General features: G+C 42.6%; 1 protein-coding gene across 2 annotated transcripts in view; it reads left to right on the forward strand.

The window, feature by feature from the left end:
* The first annotated feature begins 248 nt into the window (after positions 1-248).
* The window catches only part of LOC111157162 (neuroligin 4, X-linked), a 247,004-nt gene continuing 225,858 nt past the window's right edge, over positions 249-21,394 (forward strand). For both annotated transcript variants that reach the window (XM_022518433.1, XM_022518434.1), the window contains exon 1: positions 249-720. In XM_022518433.1, coding sequence (XP_022374141.1) covers positions 249-720 — 472 coding nt within the window. The remainder of the gene's footprint in view (positions 721-21,394) is intronic.

Raw genomic sequence — 21,394 nt, forward strand, 5'->3', positions numbered from 1 at the left:
ATCTTCGAGCATCACACGTGCTGGAATTTCCTCCCAGGATTAAGAGAGTGCTGCTCTCTCCCACAATGGGCTCCCGAGAAAACAGCTGGGTGCGTCCTTAACCTCGGGCTCTGTCTATGACCCACCACCGGGGCTCCTCTCCTGGGTCTTTTGCTCCCTGGAAAGCCCTCTCTGTCTGCAGGCTTGCTTCCCGGCTTTGCTTGCTTGGAATCGTGTCACACACAGCCCCTCGGATGTGGCAGTGAACAATGTCGAGACCCAAGGGACTGTTATGGGTGCCGCTGTTCTTCACGCCGGTCTGCGTCATGCTGAACTCCAATGTTCTCCTGTGGATAACGGCTCTTGTCATCCGCTTCACGCTCATCGACAGCCAAGCCCAGTACCCGGTCGTCAACACAAATTATGGCAAAATCCGGGGCCTAAGAACACCATTGCCCAATGAGATTCTGGGTCCAGTGGAACAGTACTTGGGGGTCCCCTATGCTTCGCCCCCCACTGGAGAGAGGCGGTTTCAGCCCCCGGAGCCCCCTTCTTCATGGACTGGAGTTCGGAACGCCACTCAGTTCGCGGCTGTGTGCCCCCAGCATCTCGATGAGAGGTCCTTATTGCACGATATGCTGCCCATCTGGTTTACTGCGAATCTGGATACTTTAATGACCTACGTGCAAGATCAGAATGAGGACTGCCTTTACTTAAACATCTACGTGCCCACGGAAGATGGTAAGTACATCCTTCAAACGCTCAGAGGTCAGATTGGCCAGCAGGCTTTTAGAATGTCCTGTGTGGGATTCATCTTCTATAACCTGGTTGTTCTTTCTTCGTATTCTGAATGCTGCTGTTGCCCTAACGTATAAATTATGACACTCGTATTTATTGAGCATCTAGGAAATGGACAGTGCTATAGTTAATGGCTTAATTACTATCATGCGTTGCCTTTTCAGCGTGTTACAGTGTTTCTTTCTAGTTGATCACCCGTGTCCACATAAAGAGTTACATCGTCTATAAAGAAAGATGATATCTATAGAAAAATCTAGAGAAAACAATAAAATTAAGAACATTGTTATGTCCAAGTTAGCAAACTGAAGGTTATGAAGCAGGGTTTCTTTGGCTTTAATGACTTAAGATTTTAGCTTCCTTCCTTCCTTCCTTCTCTCTTTCCTGCCCCTCCTTACTTTTTTTCTTCCTTCCTCCCTACTTCCCTTCCTTCCTACGTTCCTTCCTTCTCTCTTTTCCTTCCTTCCTTCCTTTTCTCTTTTCCTTCCTTCCTTCCTTCTGTGTTTTCCTTCCTTCCTTGCTTCCTTCTCTCTTTCTTTCCCTCCCTCCCTCCTTTGAGTCTTCAAAGGAAAACCACTCATTGTCTTAACTACACAGGCAAGACACATTTCATAAAATGGATGGCTTTCATTGTGTAGAATCTGTGTTATTAACATCTATGTGCACCTTGTTTCCTTCCAATATTCACAGCGATCCGTGGCAAATCAGTGTCCTTAGATGATTCTGGCTATATTTGGAAATAATGTGCTTGCTTGAACAAAATGGCTCCTTTGTTTTCAATAACATAGCAGTGAAAATTCGTTAAAAAAAAACAACAAAAAACAAAACAATGATGTCTGACTTATCAATTTCATGCAATGGTAGTAACATTCAATAATCTCTTCTGTGTAGGTTTCAAATTAAAAACATTTTTTAGAAAGGCTAACCAGACTAAAGTTGTACTGTAATGTAAACACATTTCTCATTTACCATTTGCACATGCTATTTTTAGGCAAGGAGAGAGAGAAGCCTGGAAAGTAAATCTTCCTGGAATTAAAAGCAGGGATTTACAGGAATCATGGAACTCATCTACTGTAGAAACCGCACTGTGTCCTTTGTCACTTCGAGGGGAGAAATTCCATTTTTCTTTTCCTCGAGTCCTTGGAGAATGATTTTCCATTAAGATTTGGCTGGAGGTCTGAAAGAAGGGATTGCATGCCCCACAATCTCCCTGAGTTGCAATGATGCCACCATATTGTGTTTTCCTGCACGTAAATGGTCCAAGGTAGCTCGCATAGGGAATCTTGAAACACGAGGCCAGGGCTGAGTTACTGGGATCTCAGAGGATGCACAGAGAAAGAAATGGGAAGCTGGGGCTTTATGATGTGAGTAATCTCTGGTGGGGGGTGTCCCTCGTCGTGATGCTAAGAGATCACCCCATTACCTTGTAGGTCTAGGTCTGAATGCAATGCTCAGGGGTTAGAGGGACCCACGGGTGCCCTCTTGGCACTCCATGGGCTGAGGCACATTAGTGGCTGCTTCGTGCACAAGTGTGGACAAGGCTTAGTGCGCCCAAACCCAGGGAGACGTGTCCCTGCAGAAGCCATCTGGGTTGTGGTCTTTCTCGTCCTCAACCCCGGTGTCTAGGAGTCTCTGATGGGACACGCTCCCCTCCTGGCACCCCGGGCACTCCACAGCATGCTTTCCTGCAGAGGCTGGGCTGAAGGAGACCACCCTCGGGGACAAAACTCAATAACCTCCCTGATTACAGAACCAGTGTGGGTGGGCAAGCCCATGGCTCCAAACCATAAACAGTGTGGCCTTTTCCTTGCGGTTCCGTCTTAAATAGGAATTTGGGAACATAAAGAGAGGGAAAGGGCGATCCCGTGGAAAAGCCATGGAACATTTAGAAAAAAACCCCGGGGCCACCTGTTTACATTTTTGGGTTTTTCAGAGCGTCTTTGCCTACAGTGTCTCGCACGATCGTGACAAGAGAATCAGAAACCCAGGTAGAATCTGTTTTCCTATAAATTGGCATTTTGCTGGTGAGTGAAGGTACGTGCCTCATGTTTGTACGAACAACACGTCACAGCCTGTTGTTACGAGTTTTCTGGCTTCTTTTCATCCTTTTTTTTTTTTTTTTTAACATTTGCATCCATTTGAGAATCAATATGGAGCTTTAGATATTTAACTATTGGGAAAAAATTATTGGTTATTCACTTACTGAATAAAACTCCCCATCCTTCATAACCCATTGAAATCACAGCGTCGTGCCGATTTCTCCAAAGACCTCCCTTTTGTGGGCTCTCTTAATTCATATCAGTGCATTTACTTAACAGTGTAGATCACCGTGTTTCAGATTTGGAATTGAGAATTCCGCTCCGACACGTCAGGATTTTAGATCTTTCTTTGGCACAACTTGATCAGGCACAACGAGATGTCGTTGCCAAGAACAGTGCCGAGTATCTACTACATGCCAGGCATGATGTAGACGTTCATGAGGGCAGCAGACCAAGCATTCCTCATTCGGGAAGACAGACACTTGGAGGTAGCATATACACTGCTCCAAGGGGTGTCCAGCCTGATCCATGGAACTGGTCACTCTGTGACCTTCTGTGACAAAGGGGGAATGAATTTAGCTTGGCGCTGGAATTATATTTGCTCATGAGTTGACTTAACCATCAAGGGAGCGGGGTGTTGGATTAGCCGTGTGGGCCCAGTATTTAAGAACAAAGACCTTGGATTGTGGAACAGGGAGACCCAGAACTTCAGAGCTAGCGTTCCGACAATGTTATAAAGACACGACTAGCCTTCTGGACTTTAAGGATGGCATGGGGCCAAGAGGCAAGGACTGTGGGCAGATTCTAGAAGCTAGAGAAGACCAGGAAATGGATTCTCCCTGGGGGCCCCAGAAAGCTGCCCCATCACGCCTGCCATCTTGATTTCAGCCCCGTGCAACTCTGACCTAAAAAACTGTAAGATAATACCCGTTCACTGCTGTTGGATGCCCCCAACATTTGTGGCAGTGTGTTACACACCTATTTGAAAGGCACAGTCAAGTCTCTATCCGAATCGAAACCAAAGTCATTGCTGAAAAATTGCTTTGTGGTGAGCCTTTGGAACCCATACCCATTCTGACACTCTTCTTTGCTTCCCTTTCAACCTCAAGTGTTACTGACAGAAAAACGCTCTTCTCTTAATGCTGGGTCTTTAAAACAGCAGCTTTCCCACACGGGTTCCAGGAAGACAATATGGGTCCTGTCTATGGGGTGGCACTTTGCAGATTTGAGACCTTAAATCTATAGCACATACACCCAACATTTCCCCCACTGGGTTATCACAGTGTTACGGCAAAGCCTACTAAATGTGCTAAAGGGACACTTAAATTTACCCAGGCACCTAAAAGAAATTTCCATGTATGACCTATAGCAAAACATCTATGTCGTCCTCTCACATCCATTAAATGTCACTCACAATGGCAATTGTATCTCTAAATGGCTTCTTGTCCTACATGCTCCTATGCTAGCAAAATATTTTGGGTTCCCCAGTCTTCCTCTCTAGACCTCAAGATCTGATGTATTCTGGCCAGAGTGATGCTTCTTGTTTTTTTCGATTCTTCATGCTCTTTAACGTAAAGTTGGTTCCCTCCTCCCTGCTCCTTAGAGCTTAGAGGAACAGCTCTAGAACCATGCACGCTTGGGTTAAAAATGCCGTCTTGGCCCCTCAGCAGCTGAGGAACTGCAGGCCGGTCACTTGGCTTGTAGGTCACCCCCTGTCCCTTTTCCTTGTGTGTCTGAGATGCTCTGGGAGGGAGGTTAAGTCATATAAAGTGAATTACCCCCATATCCTGCACATGTAACCTCTCTGTAGTCCGATGTTAGCAGAATGTAATCAGTCGTCAGAAAGGGAACCAGAAGGTATCAGCAAAATTGCTTGTGCATATGGGGTCTCATATAAACATTAATCCCATGCATAGTACATGTTTCTTGTCTATAACATAATTATTTATTGTAATCGTGGAGGATTCAGCTTAAGGAACGGGAACAAGGGACCATCATTTCTGACAGGACTGAGTGTGGTTTTAATAAAAGAGAATTTAGAGGGAATACAGTTTTTTTTTTCCTAAGAGCAGAGAATTATTCTGCTCTGTTTTATTCCTAAGCTTTGTCTTTTTCAGCCACAGTTGTGAAATGAATTTCAGCATCCTATGTGAGTTACAGAAATTAATCATCAAGAAAGCTTTAAAATTCATTTCTTGGAAGAGTGTCTTAGAACATCCAAAGACAATAGTGTTCTCTCTCTCTCTCTCTCTCTCTCTCTTTTTGGGGGGGGGTTACGTGAGATAAAGGAGAAATTAATTTCCTTTCTCTTCTCATCAAGTCCCAGATAGTCCAATTGTATGCAGACAGTGGCAGAATCCAGCTGACAAAGGGAAACCTAAGTGAGTTACCACAGCGAGACAGACGTTTGAACCAATCTATATCAGCAGGCAACCGACGGGAAGATAGTTCGGTGATTGCCGTTTTCGTGTGTCCCCTGGATGTTTGACATTGTGTAGACGTTGCTTGTAAGGGAAGAGAATTATGGAAGATGATTAAACAAATATCTACCCGACAGGGGTTCATTGAAAGGAATTTAGCATTTTGTGACGACGGTTTGACTGGAGTACGTTTCTGATCACAGGCGTCTCTCCCCCAGCTCGAAAGTTTTCGCCCATTTGAATGTAGAATCATACCCTTATGGAGTGTTGAGCAATCATGTATGTGAAGAAAATACTATTTGGGTAGTGTGAATTCTACATGTTTGGAAAATAGAGCCAAATCATTTCCCAAGAAGAGACCGATCCCTTATTTCCCATCAGATGAACTCTAACTCCATCCCATTTGCAACTTAGATGTTTCTCACCATTAGAACAAGTCTCAATTATGTACAATGTGTCAAAAATCCAAGTCGCCATATGGGGTGTACCATAAACAATGTTGCAAAAAATGCATTTAAGATGGAAACTGGGCACCAGACTGGTCTGCTCAAATCTGTCCCTTCGCAACAATTGGCTCATTATTTTCTTGCGCAGCCTTGCCTCCGGGACACCGAATAACTTTATTTGTTGCTGACTGATACCGCTAGTTCGGACACGGTCATTTATTTTCCGTGCTGTCTTGGCTGAGATGGTCACCCTTCTCGATTATTTAGTGACCTCGGTTATTAGTGATAATAACACTCCTGGTGTACCTCCTCTGAATGTTGTTTGGGGTTATACCAATTTTGGAGGACGCCACTGCATCATTATAAATTGTGATGAACAATATTAATTATAGAAATGATGATATGGAAAAGCTCAATACATTACCCATTTTATTTTGTGTGAATTTAATATGAATCTCCTTATATGATTGTTCACCGGAAGATTCCGTCTTTCCGGTGCGCTGGTCAGGAGTAGGTCTCTGCCTTCCTCCTGCGTGTGTTTTGGTTCTACGCCACGTTGCTTTTGTACAGGGTTTGTTCTATGTTCGTCCTTTGTCTATAAGAACCATTGTCCTTCGCGTGTCGATGTTGAAAGTATGGTAAATATGGACAGAAGGAGAGACTTCCTTAACTTTGGATTCAAGGGCCACAGAGGGTGTGTGAGATGCCAAACAGTGACCCTTTGTAAATGAGTCCGACCTACAGATCCCAGACAGGACCCGCAGGCGACAATGCGGGGAAAGTCTGAGCGATCGCATCCCCTACTAATACTTGTTAAGATAAAGGAAGATGAGGAGTCTCTATTTTATTAATTCCATCAAATATTCTGTATTTTGGTTCAGAGAAACAGGTTTCTGCAAACTGAAAGCAGATTTTTTTTTTTTTTAATGGAAAAGGATGTCTATTAGATTTCACATGTGTACTTTGGGTATTTGCATAGTGAAGGTATATGGGGTGTGTGTGTGTGTGTGTGTGTGTGTGTGTGTGTGTGTGTAAGGTGTTGGAGGAAAGCCAACTAGAGATATCCACAGTTCAATTAAGATCAAATGTGTTATGAGTTTTGGAAAAGTCAACTTGAACGCAAGAACTACTGGACTGTTCCGTCCTCGCTGAAATCCCAAGTCCTCTGATGTCCCACTAAGCAGAACACCCTCTTGTCTGATAAGAATGTGGTCCTGAGCACAATATTCCAGTCTGCCCTGGGGGGGAGACGGCGGGTGTTCCGATCAGAAAGGGAAGGAACACGGGAAGTTTTGACTCTTCTCAAGCAAGGGAGATTTTCTGGTGTGTTTCCACAAGATAGGAAAATGTTCATTAACACTCTTTCTTCCTAAAATTGATGCCTTCAGTTACATTCTGCTCCTATCCCATTTGAGACCTACTCATCTCTCTATCCACTCATCCAGTTTTCCTGTAACATCCCATCCATGTACTGGGCATTCACTGACTTTCGTCCCACCTCAAGCCATATCACCTACAGATCTCCTCATCTCCATTCTGGTTCTTTGTCTTCTCCTCCATCTTTCAATTCATACTCTCCTGAGAGCCCTTTTAGCTGACGCACTTAAACATTATTGATTTGAAGGAAGAAAAAAAGTTAAAATCATTGATTTGAAAAATGACTCTTTGCATTTCCCGTATACAAGGCATTGAACCAGTCCAAGTGATGATACAAGGAAATGTAACCTCTTTGCCTGGAAAATGATTAAGCCCCAACAAAACTCAAAGTTCACAAAGGGATCTGTGAGTTCAAGTTTTTTTTTTTTTTTTAAAAGACAGGTGATCTGTACCTAGATGCTTTCCGTTGAGGACCCACAATGGAAATTCTTCCACCAATCTGGACACAAATACAGAAGGCATACACACATACATTGTGTGCGAAAAGATGGCTTCTGAGTCCCCCCAAAGTAATCTCATTGTTTATTGCTTTTCTAGATGGGCCAAGACATAAAAAGTGCAAAAATGGGAAGGAGGGAGAGATTAAAAACCTAACAAAACCATAGAAAGGTACATTGATCATATAATCTAACATTGAACATTGAACACACACACCTGGGTGTTGTTTTGTTTTTTTTTTAAATTTTTAATTTTTTAAATTTCTTTTCAGTGTTCCAAGATTCATTGTTTATGCACCATACCCAGCACTCCGTGAAGTACGTGCCCTCCATAATACCCATCACCAGGTTCACTCAACCTCCCAACCCCTCCCCTTCAAAACCCTCAGATTGATTTTCAGAGTCCACAGTCTCTCATGGTTTATCTCCCCCTCCAATTTCCCCCAACTCCCTTCTTCTCTGCATCTCCCCATGTCCTCTGTGTTATCTCTTATGCTCCACAAATAAGTGAAACCCTATGATAATTGACTCTCTCTGCTTGACGTACTTCACCCAGCATAGTCTTTTCCGGTCCCGTCCATGTTGCTACAAAAGTTGGGTATTCATCCTTTCTGATGGAGGCATAATACTCCATAGTGTATATGGACCACATCTTCCTTATCCATTCGTCTGTTGAAGGGCATCTTGGTTCTTTCCACAGTTTGGCGAACGTGGCCATTGCTGCTATGAACATTGGGGTACAGATGGCCCTTTTCACTGCATCTGGATCTTTGGGGTAAATACCCAGTATGCACCTGTGTGTTTTTGCGTGGTTACATTTTTGACATTGTGGGATTCGTAATCGGAATTCCATCCCAAGGAATTCTAATGCAACATTTTTCTTCTCAGCAGACTGTGCGGTGAGATTAAATCCAAAGCACGTAAGGTTCTGTTCTGATCAAATACCAACGTACTTTTATCCCCAGAAATTTAAGCAAAAAAAAAAAAAATCGTTTATTAAAAGTTTTCTGTCTCCCTCCCAGATTTTTATCTACTGAAATACGTTCATCACTGTGTTTTGTCGTGTACCCAGATAATACACAACAAAGTTATATTAATTTTGTCTATTTAAAAAGACTTTAGATTCAAAAGCAGCAGCAGAGCGCAGAGAGAAAACGGCATCTTCCCCAAGAAAATTTAAATGTTTAAAATATATCAATATAGGCAGGATCTGAGCATGGAGCCTGAGCAGGGCTCGATCCTAGAAGCCCAGGACCATGAGCTGAGCCAAAATCACACACCTAACCTACTGAACCAACCAGCTACCCCCATCCTTTTTTTTGTTCCCCCTAAAAGAAAGGGATTTTTGGCATGTTGATTATCAATGTCAGAGTTCTTCTGTAGTCAGTGACGGAACTGAGCAGGACGTCCATCTCAGAATGATAAAGACCTCCACGAGGGGGGATCTGAAGGGCTCATTCCATCCCCAGTCCTCTGCAACTTGGAACGGCCCTGTCCATGACACTCTGAAGTCCTACACAGAGATGGTGCGTCCTTTGGCATGTTCGTAGGGTTCTGATGCAAACGTTATTTTACAAGTCTATACCTCCAGCAGGCTGCAGAAATTTAAAATAAAAAGTATTCAATCATTTATACCTCCTACAAGTATTGCCAGGCATCTTCTGTGCTCTGGGCGTTGCCTCCTGGCCTTTACCTACACCCAGAGGAGAGAGACAGACCAGGAACCACAGCCAAGCTGCCAGGGACCACCCCAGGACCCCCAATATATTCACAGTACCTCCCTGCTCCAAACCATCCTCAAAGTGGCATTGGTAGGAGCAACGCTGAAACTCACAAAGCAAGACGGTCACCAGCAAAACAAAGTCCCCGCTGTCATTGGTCTGGTAATGAGAGACAAGCAGTACATGCGTCACAAAGATGCAGATGCCCAGTAGACTGGGGGACATCAGAGAGACGATGGGAGGGATGCCTTGTCTGTCGGCCGGGATGCACAGCACAGATGAATGAATGCGAAGCCACGGGTTTGAACCTGGCCCAGAAGGTCGTTGGCAGTTCTAGGAGAGAGCTCACTTCATTGTTCCAGAGGGCTGTCTACGCGGGAAAGTGCTACCAACAGAACCGCAGAAATTTGGAAGACTGCTTTTTCTCATTCCATTGCTTGCCAAATCTTCGAAGATAAGCCCTTTCTGTGGCATCTTCTGCAAACCTCCTCTGCACATTTCACTTCCTCCTGCAAGTGGCTTTGAGACCCTCCCGTTCCCCTTCCTAGTTCATAGCACCTAGGCTGCCCACGGATGATTTGTTCTTATACGGAGATCTCGGGAACCGTGATCACGGCCGACGTCCACCACTAGCCACGCCTTTTTTCTCTATCACAAAGTACATCCTAAATATACCCAGAGTTGACGTTAGATTGTTTTTTGTTTCTCTGGCAAATGTATGAAGCTCTTGGCTTCTCTCTCTTGTGCCTGAAAGTCCCACATTCCCCTAATTTTTTAAAGAGGTAGTTTTATGGCAAGATTTAGGAAGTAGTAGAAAACAGGACCCCTCTGCTTCCCAGGAGAGAATGCATACACCAGGGTGAAGCGACCGGTGGCTGTGGCCGAGATTCCCCCACGGGATGTTGACCTGCATCATCCCTACCAATTGCAGCCAGGCCAACGTCTGTTTGCTGACGTTTCCCTAAAACACCGAGCCCCAGAAGTGTTGCAAGGGAAGGCAGCTTAAAATCATCATAGGAAGGCCAAGAGGCTAATTGATTTGTAGTTTTGAGGAAGCCGTGCCTTGCCTTCTTTTAAATATCGTCGAGTAAGATTTGATTTAATGGTGCGGGAATCCTTTCCAAGAAATTAATTGAAGTTCATGGGTTAGAATCATTGAGATGAGAAGAATCATCGTCTTTGAAGGTTTTCTCTAGACGTAGGGGGAAATGAGCTTTCTCCAGCATTTGCTCTACGGAAGGCTTCCTTGCTACTCGTCCTGTGGTTGTCCTCGCTGTTATCGACACTAACGTCATTGACTTAGATGATCTCTGACGAGACATTATGCGGTCGGGGCCTGAGGAAAATTTGGGGTCCGTGAGATTCCCGATTGTTATTCTCAGGCTACAAAACATCACTTAGAATCTTTTAAAAACCCTTGCAGATCATAACATACCAATTAATCCTTCAAACTTTTCTCTTATCAAAGGGTTTTTGAGTTGACCTGTGTTATGGGTTGAATTGCGTTCCCCTGCCCCACCAAAAGGATATGTTGAAGCCCTAATCCCTGGAATTTATGAATGTCAGCTTATTTGGGTTTAAGGTTTCTAATAGATGTAATCAATGTACGATGAGGTCAGACTGTATTAGGAAGGACACGAAATCCATTATGACTGGTGTCCTTACAAGAAGAGACACAGAGAGGAAGACAGACAGAGACACATGGACAGAACATGATGTGAAGACGGAGGCAGAGATACGAGGGATGGATCTCCAAGACAGGGAGCACCAAGGGTCCCTGGAAACCACCAGACACTAAGAACTGAGAGACAGACAGACACATCATGGTCCCGCAGACTCTAGTCAAGTAATCAACCCTGCTGACTCTGTAATTTCAGACATCAAGAGGAATTAATTGTAGCACAGTATTGCAGGATGGATGTGCAATTACAGAGTCGTCCTACAACATGGTGGGACAATAAGTTCCTGTAGTTTTAAGCCACCTGGATTTGGGTCTGAATCATTGCTATTAGTAGCCTGGCATTTTTGGTTTATCATTGGCTTTCTATGGTCTCTGTGTGATGCTGTTTCCATATGGGGCCCAAGAAAAAAAAAAATTGGACACCAGCATGTCCCTGTGATGTCACCCTTGATCTCCGAGGATTACATTGGCCTAGGGATGATTCCACCGTCCAGTTTTGGGTCAAAGACCAACTCATACCAGTTTCCAAATCTAGGGGGAAAATAACCCTTGGATCAGCATGGCTTGGGTGAGCATACATTTCCAAATGGGGGGAGGGATGGGTGAGTCCAATAGGACCTACCTTAGGGCTGACATAGGCAACTTAGGTCCCCAAAGGAAAACAGGATGCTAAGCAGGCAAAACCCATCCATGTCCACTGCCCTCACTCATATTTGGGATAGAAACGAGACAAGAAATGGTATGGCTTCAGGGGCAGAAAAGCGCTACCCTGGATAGTTCCTCCTTTTTAACCCAAAAGAAGAACCTGAGGATTTGGAAATGGAAACCTTGTTTATGAGTTGTTGGTGTCGTTTTTTAAGCATGGGGACCCTTTTAAGACGTAGAGCAATGATAAAGTGACAGGAACATCTTGCACATGAGGAAATTTTTATTCAGGCAATGCTGCGGCAGGACCACATTGGGAGCTGCCCTGGAGGGACGTCTCGATATGGAAGCTGGCCTCTGGTGGCAAAGCAGGGGTAGCGTGAGCTGTAACTCCAGGTGGAAAACGTGCCCTGTTTAGGACAGGGCATAACCTACCGTCTCCACCATTTCCCTGAAGCATTCCAGCTAATGGGTTGACTTTACGGAAGAGGTATCCAATGTGGAGAGTTGATCTAGGGGAAATGAAATTGAATTTGAATAAGTCTCAGCCCAAACCTTTAACAGGGGGAAGGGCTTGGTGAGCGTTGCATTGTAGGGCACTGGGCAAATGGCTGACAAGCTCGCATCTAGGGAATTCTGCAAGAAGCACTGGGTATCCCACTCAGTGGCTCCCTCTGCTCATTGGGCTTCTCTGAGAGTATGAGGTATGTGGGTTCTCAGGATGGTGGTAAAACTGGTCTTCCATTCTTGTGCAGCTCTGTCAAGGCAACTAGGTACCCTCAAGACCCTTACTTCATTGCATTTCTTTGGCTTGTTTGTTAAATTTATTCATTTGTTGCGTCCTTATTGAGCATGTTCAAAGTCTGCCCATTTTGCTGAATATAGTACCATCTTTTCCCTTGCAGGTCATACAGGGGAGGGAGGAAGGGTGGTGAGATACACAATGAACCAGAATTACCATTTTGTATAATCTGTGGTGTGATGTGACCCTTTGGGGAGACAGGAGAACATCTCGGAGGAACATGTTTCTGGCTCAGAGGTCAGAACAGGCCAAGGAGAACTTTGAGGGACAGCAGCTGGCCAAATTGGTGGGGGAGGGGAACTTCAGATGGAGGGGACCATGTGGTCAAGGATGGAACCTGGAGGCTGATGTTAATATTGATTCTTTTGGGCGTGCAAGGTTTAAGAGACTGAGCGAGCGAATTTGAAATCTTGGCTCAGCCAGTCATCCAAAGTACAGTCACTGTTGTGGTCACCTAATTGCTGTCATGATCCCATCATCCACTGAGCTACAGGGACTGCTGGTCAGATGTGATCTTATGAAAACTGAGAAACCCAACAAGGACGAGTGTTCAGCGAAAAGAGGGCCTCAAGTCCTGTCAGATATGTAAAACAAGAGGGGACAATATAACTCAGGAGGAATCCATCGTGCTCCTGCCTGTTTTTGCAATAAAGGTTAATGGAACGTATTACCCACTGATGTGCCTAATTCCTGTGGCCGCTTTCACAGCACAATGGCAGAGTCGAACAGCTGCAAAAGAGGCATATGGCCCACAAAGCCTAAAATACTTATCATCCCACCCTTTATAGGGAAATTTTGCTGACCCTTGATGTAAAGGGAAATCCTCGTGAAGTCATGTGGGTATCTTCTAGTTAATGCACGGAATGGCCGAGTCCAGTGTTGGATGCCATAGCATCATGGTTCTCAAACTAACTAGGAACTTTTTCATATGCAGACTCCTAGAGCTCCACCCAAGCTAGTCCTGACTCTTGAGTTCTGAGCCCCAAGAATTTGAATTTTAACAACTTATGGCCAAAGATTGTGTCATATTGTAGACATTACAAGATATGCTTGTATATTAATTATAGGTCGCTTTACACAGTGGTCAGTGATAGGATTAATAATATGAAAAGTCATAAATAAGGGCTCATAAAATTGGCCTGAAACATTGCTAAACCAAATATTAAAATATATATATATATATATATGTATATATATATATATATATATAACGAGATCCATTAAAGAAACCATGGTCCTTATAGTGTAGACCAAGGTAAATTTCTGGAGTGACCTCTAAGAGCAGCTAGTTGCAAAGTGTATCTGTAGGCAGTTAAGAGACACAGAACAAGGGATTGTTAGCTATAGAGCCTAAAAATCAAAATTTAAACAAAGCCCTGACAGAACAATGGCCCAGGGATACAACCAACCCATAAATAAATACACATAGACAGTAATAGTAGTTCTAGAAATAATAATAGTAGACGATGATTTTGATAATAGTGGTGAAAGAGATGATGGAGATGAAGGTGATGATGATGGGATTATGAGGGAGATGATAATGACCATGATGGTAGTCATGATGATGGTGATGGTGTTGATGATGGTGTTGAAGTTGCTAATGAGGACAATGATGGGGGTGTTGGTGATGGTCATGTGATCCTGGCAGGGGTGTTGATGACGATGATGATGTTGGTGGTGATGATGGAGATGATGGACGCTGATGAGGGTAGCCATGAAGATACCAAGGATGACTTTTGTGGTGGTGGTGAGGGTAAGGAAGATGGCGTCAGCTGGAATTTAGAGTCTGAGTTTTTAACAGCAGCCACTTTGGACAAAAGCGTGTGCTTTTTCTATCAGTGAGTGCACCTCATAGCTCTCCAAAGTGCCAAGTCACAAGTGGGAAACGTAAAACCATGATCGGTTCATCCTTTACCTAAATTGCCCAATATATAAAAAGAAAAAGCAGAATTCAGCTCTAAGTCTTTGAGAGTTTCCCAGGTAATTTTCTTAAGAGTTATTAATGCAATTTTAATAAAAGCAAACACCCTTTTACTGATAATATTAGCAAAGCCATAATAAAATAATATTCAGTGCTAATACGAATGTGCTTGCATGGCTTCTTTTGGTAGGTGTTTTTCTCAAGTGCTGCATCAGTTTTTCAAGAAGCCATATAACATTATGGGTGAAAAAATTTTTGAAATGTCCATCAGTTTTGAGCTGTAACTCTATCTCACGAAACCCATTTAATGAAATTTTTTAAAAAAATTCTCCTAGAGATTAATGCCTAAAGATGCCTAGATGCTTTCTTATAATTTATGATAGGAAAATAAAAGATAAGAAAGGATGAGCTGTGTGTTATGACCTATCCCTGGTGTGAAGGACAGATTGCCTGCTTTCATTGATTGCTTGGAGCTATGTGTTGACGTTCTGCTTCCCTCATTGGTAGCTCGATGGCCTGTGACACGTCATGACCAGTTCTCCATCTATCCTCATATTTTTACGTGACCCCCAAGACCCTGCAGACACACGTAGTCCATGGGTCACTCAAAGATACTGTCTTTAGGTTCTAGATCATCTTCTTAAATCATTTAAGGGAACAGCTGTAGGCAAGTGTGGCACTGGGAGCAAACCCAGGGCTGGTGCATTGAACACAGGGTTGCACCGTATATGGGGTCTTCACAGGAGAATATCTCAACCTGGTATATGAGCAGGACCTCAACTCTACTCTTTCTGGAACAAAGCCTTAACAGTTGTCTCTTCAGGAATTCTTAATGTAACTTGCTAGCAGAGTAACGAACAGCAACAACAAAAAACGAAATGTGTATCTACTTATATATTCTCTGTTTAGGTCTCGTAGTTTTTAAGACGTCAGTATTCCTCATGGATCAGTATATATTTCCCCCCAAATTTTAGTGACAGCACAGTGTTCACGGTATCTGTCATTTGGTCACTCCTGGGATCCATTCCGGCAGAACCAGAGTGGAACCAAATGGTAGTCGACCTCCAGCGGGACAGGGACGGGGAGAGAGGCCAGCATTTCTCCACTGCTCGCCGAGGTGCCAGGCACTGTTGTAGGCGATCTGCATGTATTACTTCATTGATCCTGTTTGGGAATTATCTTGTCGACAGCTGGAGTCCCATGAAGGAATATTTTCAAGAAGCAAAATGACAGGCTCTCATTTGCATCTGGAGATTAATTACTCAGACTGCCAGTTATCCGTTAACTTGCCCAGCTCGGCCCGAGCTAGCATCGAGATGGTGTAATTCGATGTACTCTGTGGAGAGGTGATTTGCCCCTCTGTTATCTTGGCTGGCTGCCTGAGTTTCTGACCACTGGAGACTTATTTGTTTAGGTTATGACATCTCATTTCTGAAACCCATCAGAGAAGCGGGCATGGATTAGATTATCGAATATAAATTGACCAGAGGGTTCGTTTATCAAGGGATGGCTTTGCCAAGAAATGGGGCCTCTTTTAGGGTAAAGTAGCACTTACAGGGAAAGCAGGAGACCTTTATCTCAATGACTTTCTATTTCTTATTTAAGATTTCATCTATTTGAGAGCGAGAGAGACAGTGAGAGAGATCATGAGCAGAGGGGAGGGGTAGAGGGAGAAGCCGGTTCCCCATTGAACAGAGAGCCCGAAGCGGGGCTCCATCCCAGGACCTCTGGCATCATGACCTGGGCTGAAGGCGGACGTTTCGCCGACTGAGCCACCCAGGCGTCCCAATGACATTCCATTTTTAATTTTTTATGAATAAGCCTGTTGGTAAATATACTGAGTGTTTGGTTCTGCTCCCTAAGTTAGGCTGTAAACAATTTTTATGAGTATTGAGCACTCTAGAAGACCAAAGAGGAGTATCTCTCCATAGGCACGCTTAAAAAAAAAAAAAAATCAGTCTTTCATCCTTTGTGGAAAAAGTAAACTATTGAGTATTGCATGGCATAGAAAGCAGAATTTAGTGATTGCCATTAGAAAGTGATAGACAATTCCCTATAAGCTTTTCCCTCTACGCCATCATTATAGCTCTACGATGATGTAAAAAAGAAATAGTTTGGCTCTTTTATATACAATTGGTATTAAAAAGGTCCACACGCAGGAATACCGTAAAGAATGCACTACAAAAAGAAAAACTTCCGGCACTCTTCATGAAATAAATCAGCGGTCATTAACATGGGATTTGTGATACATTTTATATGTCCTCGACGAGATCCAAGAATCGAAGAATAAGGCCTGATTGATGAAAACAGCTGGTAATTTTATGCTTTTAATATAACGGCCTCTGGCCACATCCGGACAAGAGGAAGACCGTTTGGTTTGTTATTTTAGAATTGTTTTTCCCACCGTCCTCGAGAATAGAGATGATTTACAGTTTTAATATATTTTTCACGTACAATTAACATGGTTGTCACCACATTTACAGAGCAGCCAGGAGAAAAGAGCTCTAGTGATTTATTAAGGTCTCATGGAACGGAACTAATGTGCTCACTCGCAGAGTTTAATGGGAGAAAGTGAAAACACAAAAATCTTAAAAATGGAAAGAACATTCGGTGTCCAAAGTGTGCTTGCTTTGGGCAACATCTTGGTCTTACAAGATACCCCCCCCCTTTTTTTAAATTTTATTTTAACAGCAACAACAAAATATGATATTCACATTGGGGACCTCTTTCGATTTCAGGTTTCACATGGAATTTCCATATGGCAAAAAATATGTAATGTTGTTCTGTGAGGAACCGAGGGAAAAATCCAGTTAAGATTGACATTTTTAGAAAGAAATGGGGCCCGGGGATTATTTTAAAGATTTAGTATCTTCTTTCCCAATTGGCATAGAACTGAAACCGTGTTTTCTAGGACGAATAGATTTTTTTTCTTCAACATTTCTGTATTAAAAAAAAGGCCAGGCTTGCGTGTTTGTACATGATTTTGCTTTGTGTGTATGTTTTCTTGGAAAGACCCTCTCATTGGATTTTGGAAGATGAACACATGTTTGCCCAGAGGTGCTCATCACAGACTCAACGTTTCTACACTGACTGCCCGTCCTGGTTTGAGACCGGGGAAGTAGGCAGACCTTCCTCAGAGTCACAGACATGAAACTCTCCTGCCTACTCCTCAGTGGTTGTCTTTTAGAAGAAAGAAAGCCATGTTGCAGAAAATGGGGGCAAACCAGAGATGTTGCTAGAAAGCACTCAGGTATTTGTGAATTTAATGCTTGGGAAGAAGGAGTCTAATGAGAGGTAGGTCTTTGCCTACTTGAGAGGTAGCTCTTTGCCTACTCTACATCAGACATCAGTGAATAAACTCAGCCAGCCTTGCTTCTAAAATGCAGACCTCGAAGGTAGCTCCTGGGTGCATTGTTGATTACCCGTCCCTTGCCCTGGTTTTCATCCTTCCCCGTTTCCATAGCTGGCATGCTTCCCTTTTAAATCCATCCGAAGTAGTAATGGGTGTCTTAGTCCCCGTGAGTCCTCCAAGCTGCTAATAACCGAGACCCTAGTTCTCTGTTAGAATATACATGAATCTTGGCATAAACGTTGGACGAAGGGTTTCTTTTCCTCATTGGAAAGGGTCCCTTCTGTTTTCTGTGTAGTTGTTGTGCTCTACAGAATCGCTCCTTCCAACATCTCCTAAAACCACAATGATTAAAAACCCCATTAGCTGTAAGAAATGCCCACTCATGCAAGACTAGAGTGTTTGCAAATGGTCATAATGTTTTTCGGGAGACGACATGACAATATGTAGCAAAATGCCTTGAAATACATTGCGCTTGAAGGAATTTTATCCTCAAGAAGTAATCGGACACGTGCTGAAGGATGAATGTGTAGGGGTTTCACCGTTGAGTGCTTATGATAACCAATGATAATAATAATAATAAAAAAATAATAATAAAAGAGGGAAAGGCTACAACAATTTTTAACGGTCTACAAATTGTTCTATAATTAGAGCTACAACACAGGCATGGCTTACTAGCTATTAAAATGGCATTATAGCATAATATTTCGCAATATGGGGAAATAGTCATTGTGCGGGATTATGTTTATTAAAAACGTCTTAATCGTATTATCTTCTGTGGTCTTGCAACCTCTTTCTTTCAAGTTCCCTTGTGTAATTACCCTGGAGCATCGCAATTTTATTTCATATAATGACAAGAACGGAAGATAATGACAGGTTGGCATGTTGTGTGCTGAGAACATTTATAGGGGTGTGAACAGAAATGCTGGGGGAGGCAGGAAGAACCTGCCCAGCAGCTTTGTATGCCCTGGGCAGCACTAGCCACGAGGACCCCATGTCCTGCTCCTGTTTTACCCCTACATCGAAGACTGTGAGTGTACTCTGGTTTAAGCAGCCGACCAGCGTTTGTGTACACGTTGCAAATCTCTCTCTCTTTGGTGTCCTACCCATGATCCTCCTTTCTGATCTTCTTGAAACAAAGGTCAATAGTTTCGACGTAGCAAAGATCCCTCATCTTTATTTTTTCTTCTTTCTCCCTTATGTCTTTTTCAAAATGGGACCCATTTCAGAATGCCAGACCTCTACCCCAGCATCACAATGATGTCCTCCTACGTATTTCTCTAGGAATGTTAGAATTCATGTGTACGTTGTTAATCGACACAGAGTTAATTTTCTTATATACGGTGTGAGATAGGGATCCACTGTTATTTTTCTCCAAACAGAGAACCCATGTTCTCAGCGTGTAATATAAACATTGTCTCCTTTTCCAGTGATTGGGTGTCAGAGGTCACACAAACGTAGTTATTTATAAGTGGGGCAGGATATAAGGCAAGCCAGCACAGGGCAGTTTGCCAAGCCTGGAGTAGCTCTCTTATGGAGCTTTTATGAGAATTAACGGATGCCCATTTGGGTTGTACTGGTCGTACCTGCTAGGGAGGTGACTGGAGGTTGTACGTATGGGCTCTGGTCTCTGCTTGCCTCCAGATGGTCTGCCAAGACTGCCCTTGGCTTCTGCTGTGGGAGACCACAGGCACGAGTGGTTCCCTATGGGTTCAGGGCAGAGAGCGCTGTGGTCTGAGCACAAGAGAGTCCATCTCAAAGGGGTCTGCCTCAAAATAACCGAGTACAACTTTCTAACATCAACCACAAACATACACGTAAGGCAATTCTGTGTTTTATATCTGGTTTGGTTCACTCACCAGTCGGTTCCTGTGGGAGGCCAACAGTGACTCCCATAGAACAAAACGGCCCTATGCTCTTCTTCCACATTTTCTTTGCGTGTGTAGGTGTCTCCTCTTTTACGGACAATTTAGAATCAATGCACCAAATTCTGCCATCTTTGTCAGGAGTTGTGTTGCACGGAGCAACAACTTTAGGAAAAAGAGATTTCCTTCCACGTTCACGTTGTCTTATCCATAAGCTGGCACGGTTTACCACTCGAGATCTAATTTTAGCTTTGTTAAACTAATGTGTTAATTTCTTCCTCCTCCTCCGTGTCCTCCTCCTCCTTTCTGCAAATTGTATCTTATTTTATATGTCCTTTCCTGCTCCTGCTATAAAAGAATGTCTTGATTATATATTCAGAAATCTTTTGGGGATTATCTGTTATTTCTAGTAGCTTATCTTTCCAATTGCATGGATTCCGTAAAAGCAATCATACTCTCTACAAATAATGACCATTTTCTCTCTCCCTCTTTGGAATATTTATACCCTTCATTGCCTTTATTCTTGTTGTCATCGTATCGATTCAGGACATCGAGTCCTGGGTTCAACTGTGTGGGGGCAAACGGACATCCCTGTTCATGACTTTATATGAAAAGAGTCCAACACTTTTTAATAAATGTGATAATGACTAGATGTTTTGAGGGAAATGACCATTTTTATATACCATTTTACCTTCTATTTCCAGTTTTCCACTCTGTTAAAACATTTAAAACCATAAACAAGCACATATGTCACAGTTATTTCTACCATCTTTATGACGTGTTACAAGATTTTTCTTTTTTTTTTTTATTTACTTGGTTTAATAACACAGTAAGTTTTTTTCTGTTAGGGCATTTTGGAAACAGCCCCTTGTTGATCATAAAGAGAATGTTTAAAAATCAGCCAGTACACTATTATATTTCATTTGTTAATATTCACATGGGATATCTACATGTTTATTCATAAGTGAATTTCATTTAAAATTTTGATTTAAATTTAAGTTTGATTTGGCTTCTAAATTGGATCTTCTGATCTTGGATAGTCCTTATGGTTAAACTAATTTAACAAAAATATTTTGGCTGCCTCTTTTCATTTTATATTTTCTGAGCAAAACTTCAGCAAGGGCTGAATTACTAGAAATTGCTTGAAAATAATCTCGACTCTTGAGTTTTTATGTGGCAGAATTTTTTATTACTGTTTCATATTAATAGTCTTCATTTAGATCGATCTGTGTTCTAGATTCTTTATTTTCTCTCAAATATTCATTTAAATTTATTTTTTAACATCAGTACTTATCGTTTAAAATATCTCCATTTTCATATTTTTATTTTGTTTGGAATTGCTTAAAGCGATTCCCTCACTTTTCAAGATTATTAATTTTCATTATTTCTCCGTTTTGCATGATTCGTATTGCCAGAAGTTTGCTTCTACTAATAAGCTTCCAGTAAACTAGCTTTCCTTTTGATAATTAGCTTGACTCTTTTTTGCATTCCCTATTTCACTGATTCCTACTCTTTTTCGTGTATTATTTTCTGATTGAGTTGGATTAATTCTGTTCCTATTATTCTAGCTTTTTGACTTGCTTCCATGGCTCATTTATTTGCAATCTTTCTTATTATCTTGTAAATGCAGTTGAAGTTTTAATTATCCCTGTAAACGCTGCTTTAGACCTGTCGGACAAATTTTCACATGTGACACCTAAATTATCACTAGGTTTCACGTGGTTTGTATCTTTCCTCTGGCTTCAATGTATACACAGACAAACATTCTAACACTTTCATAAGCTGTTTCTATCAACTTTGATTTGATGTGATTGGGTTCAAAGACTATATGGCTGTCTGGTACCCCTCCTTTAAAGT

The sequence above is a fragment of the Enhydra lutris genome, unplaced genomic scaffold, assembly GCF_002288905.1.
Source record: "Enhydra lutris kenyoni isolate GAN:26980312 unplaced genomic scaffold, ASM228890v2 scaffoldscaffold52, whole genome shotgun sequence".
Lineage (NCBI taxonomy): Eukaryota > Metazoa > Chordata > Mammalia > Carnivora > Mustelidae > Enhydra > Enhydra lutris.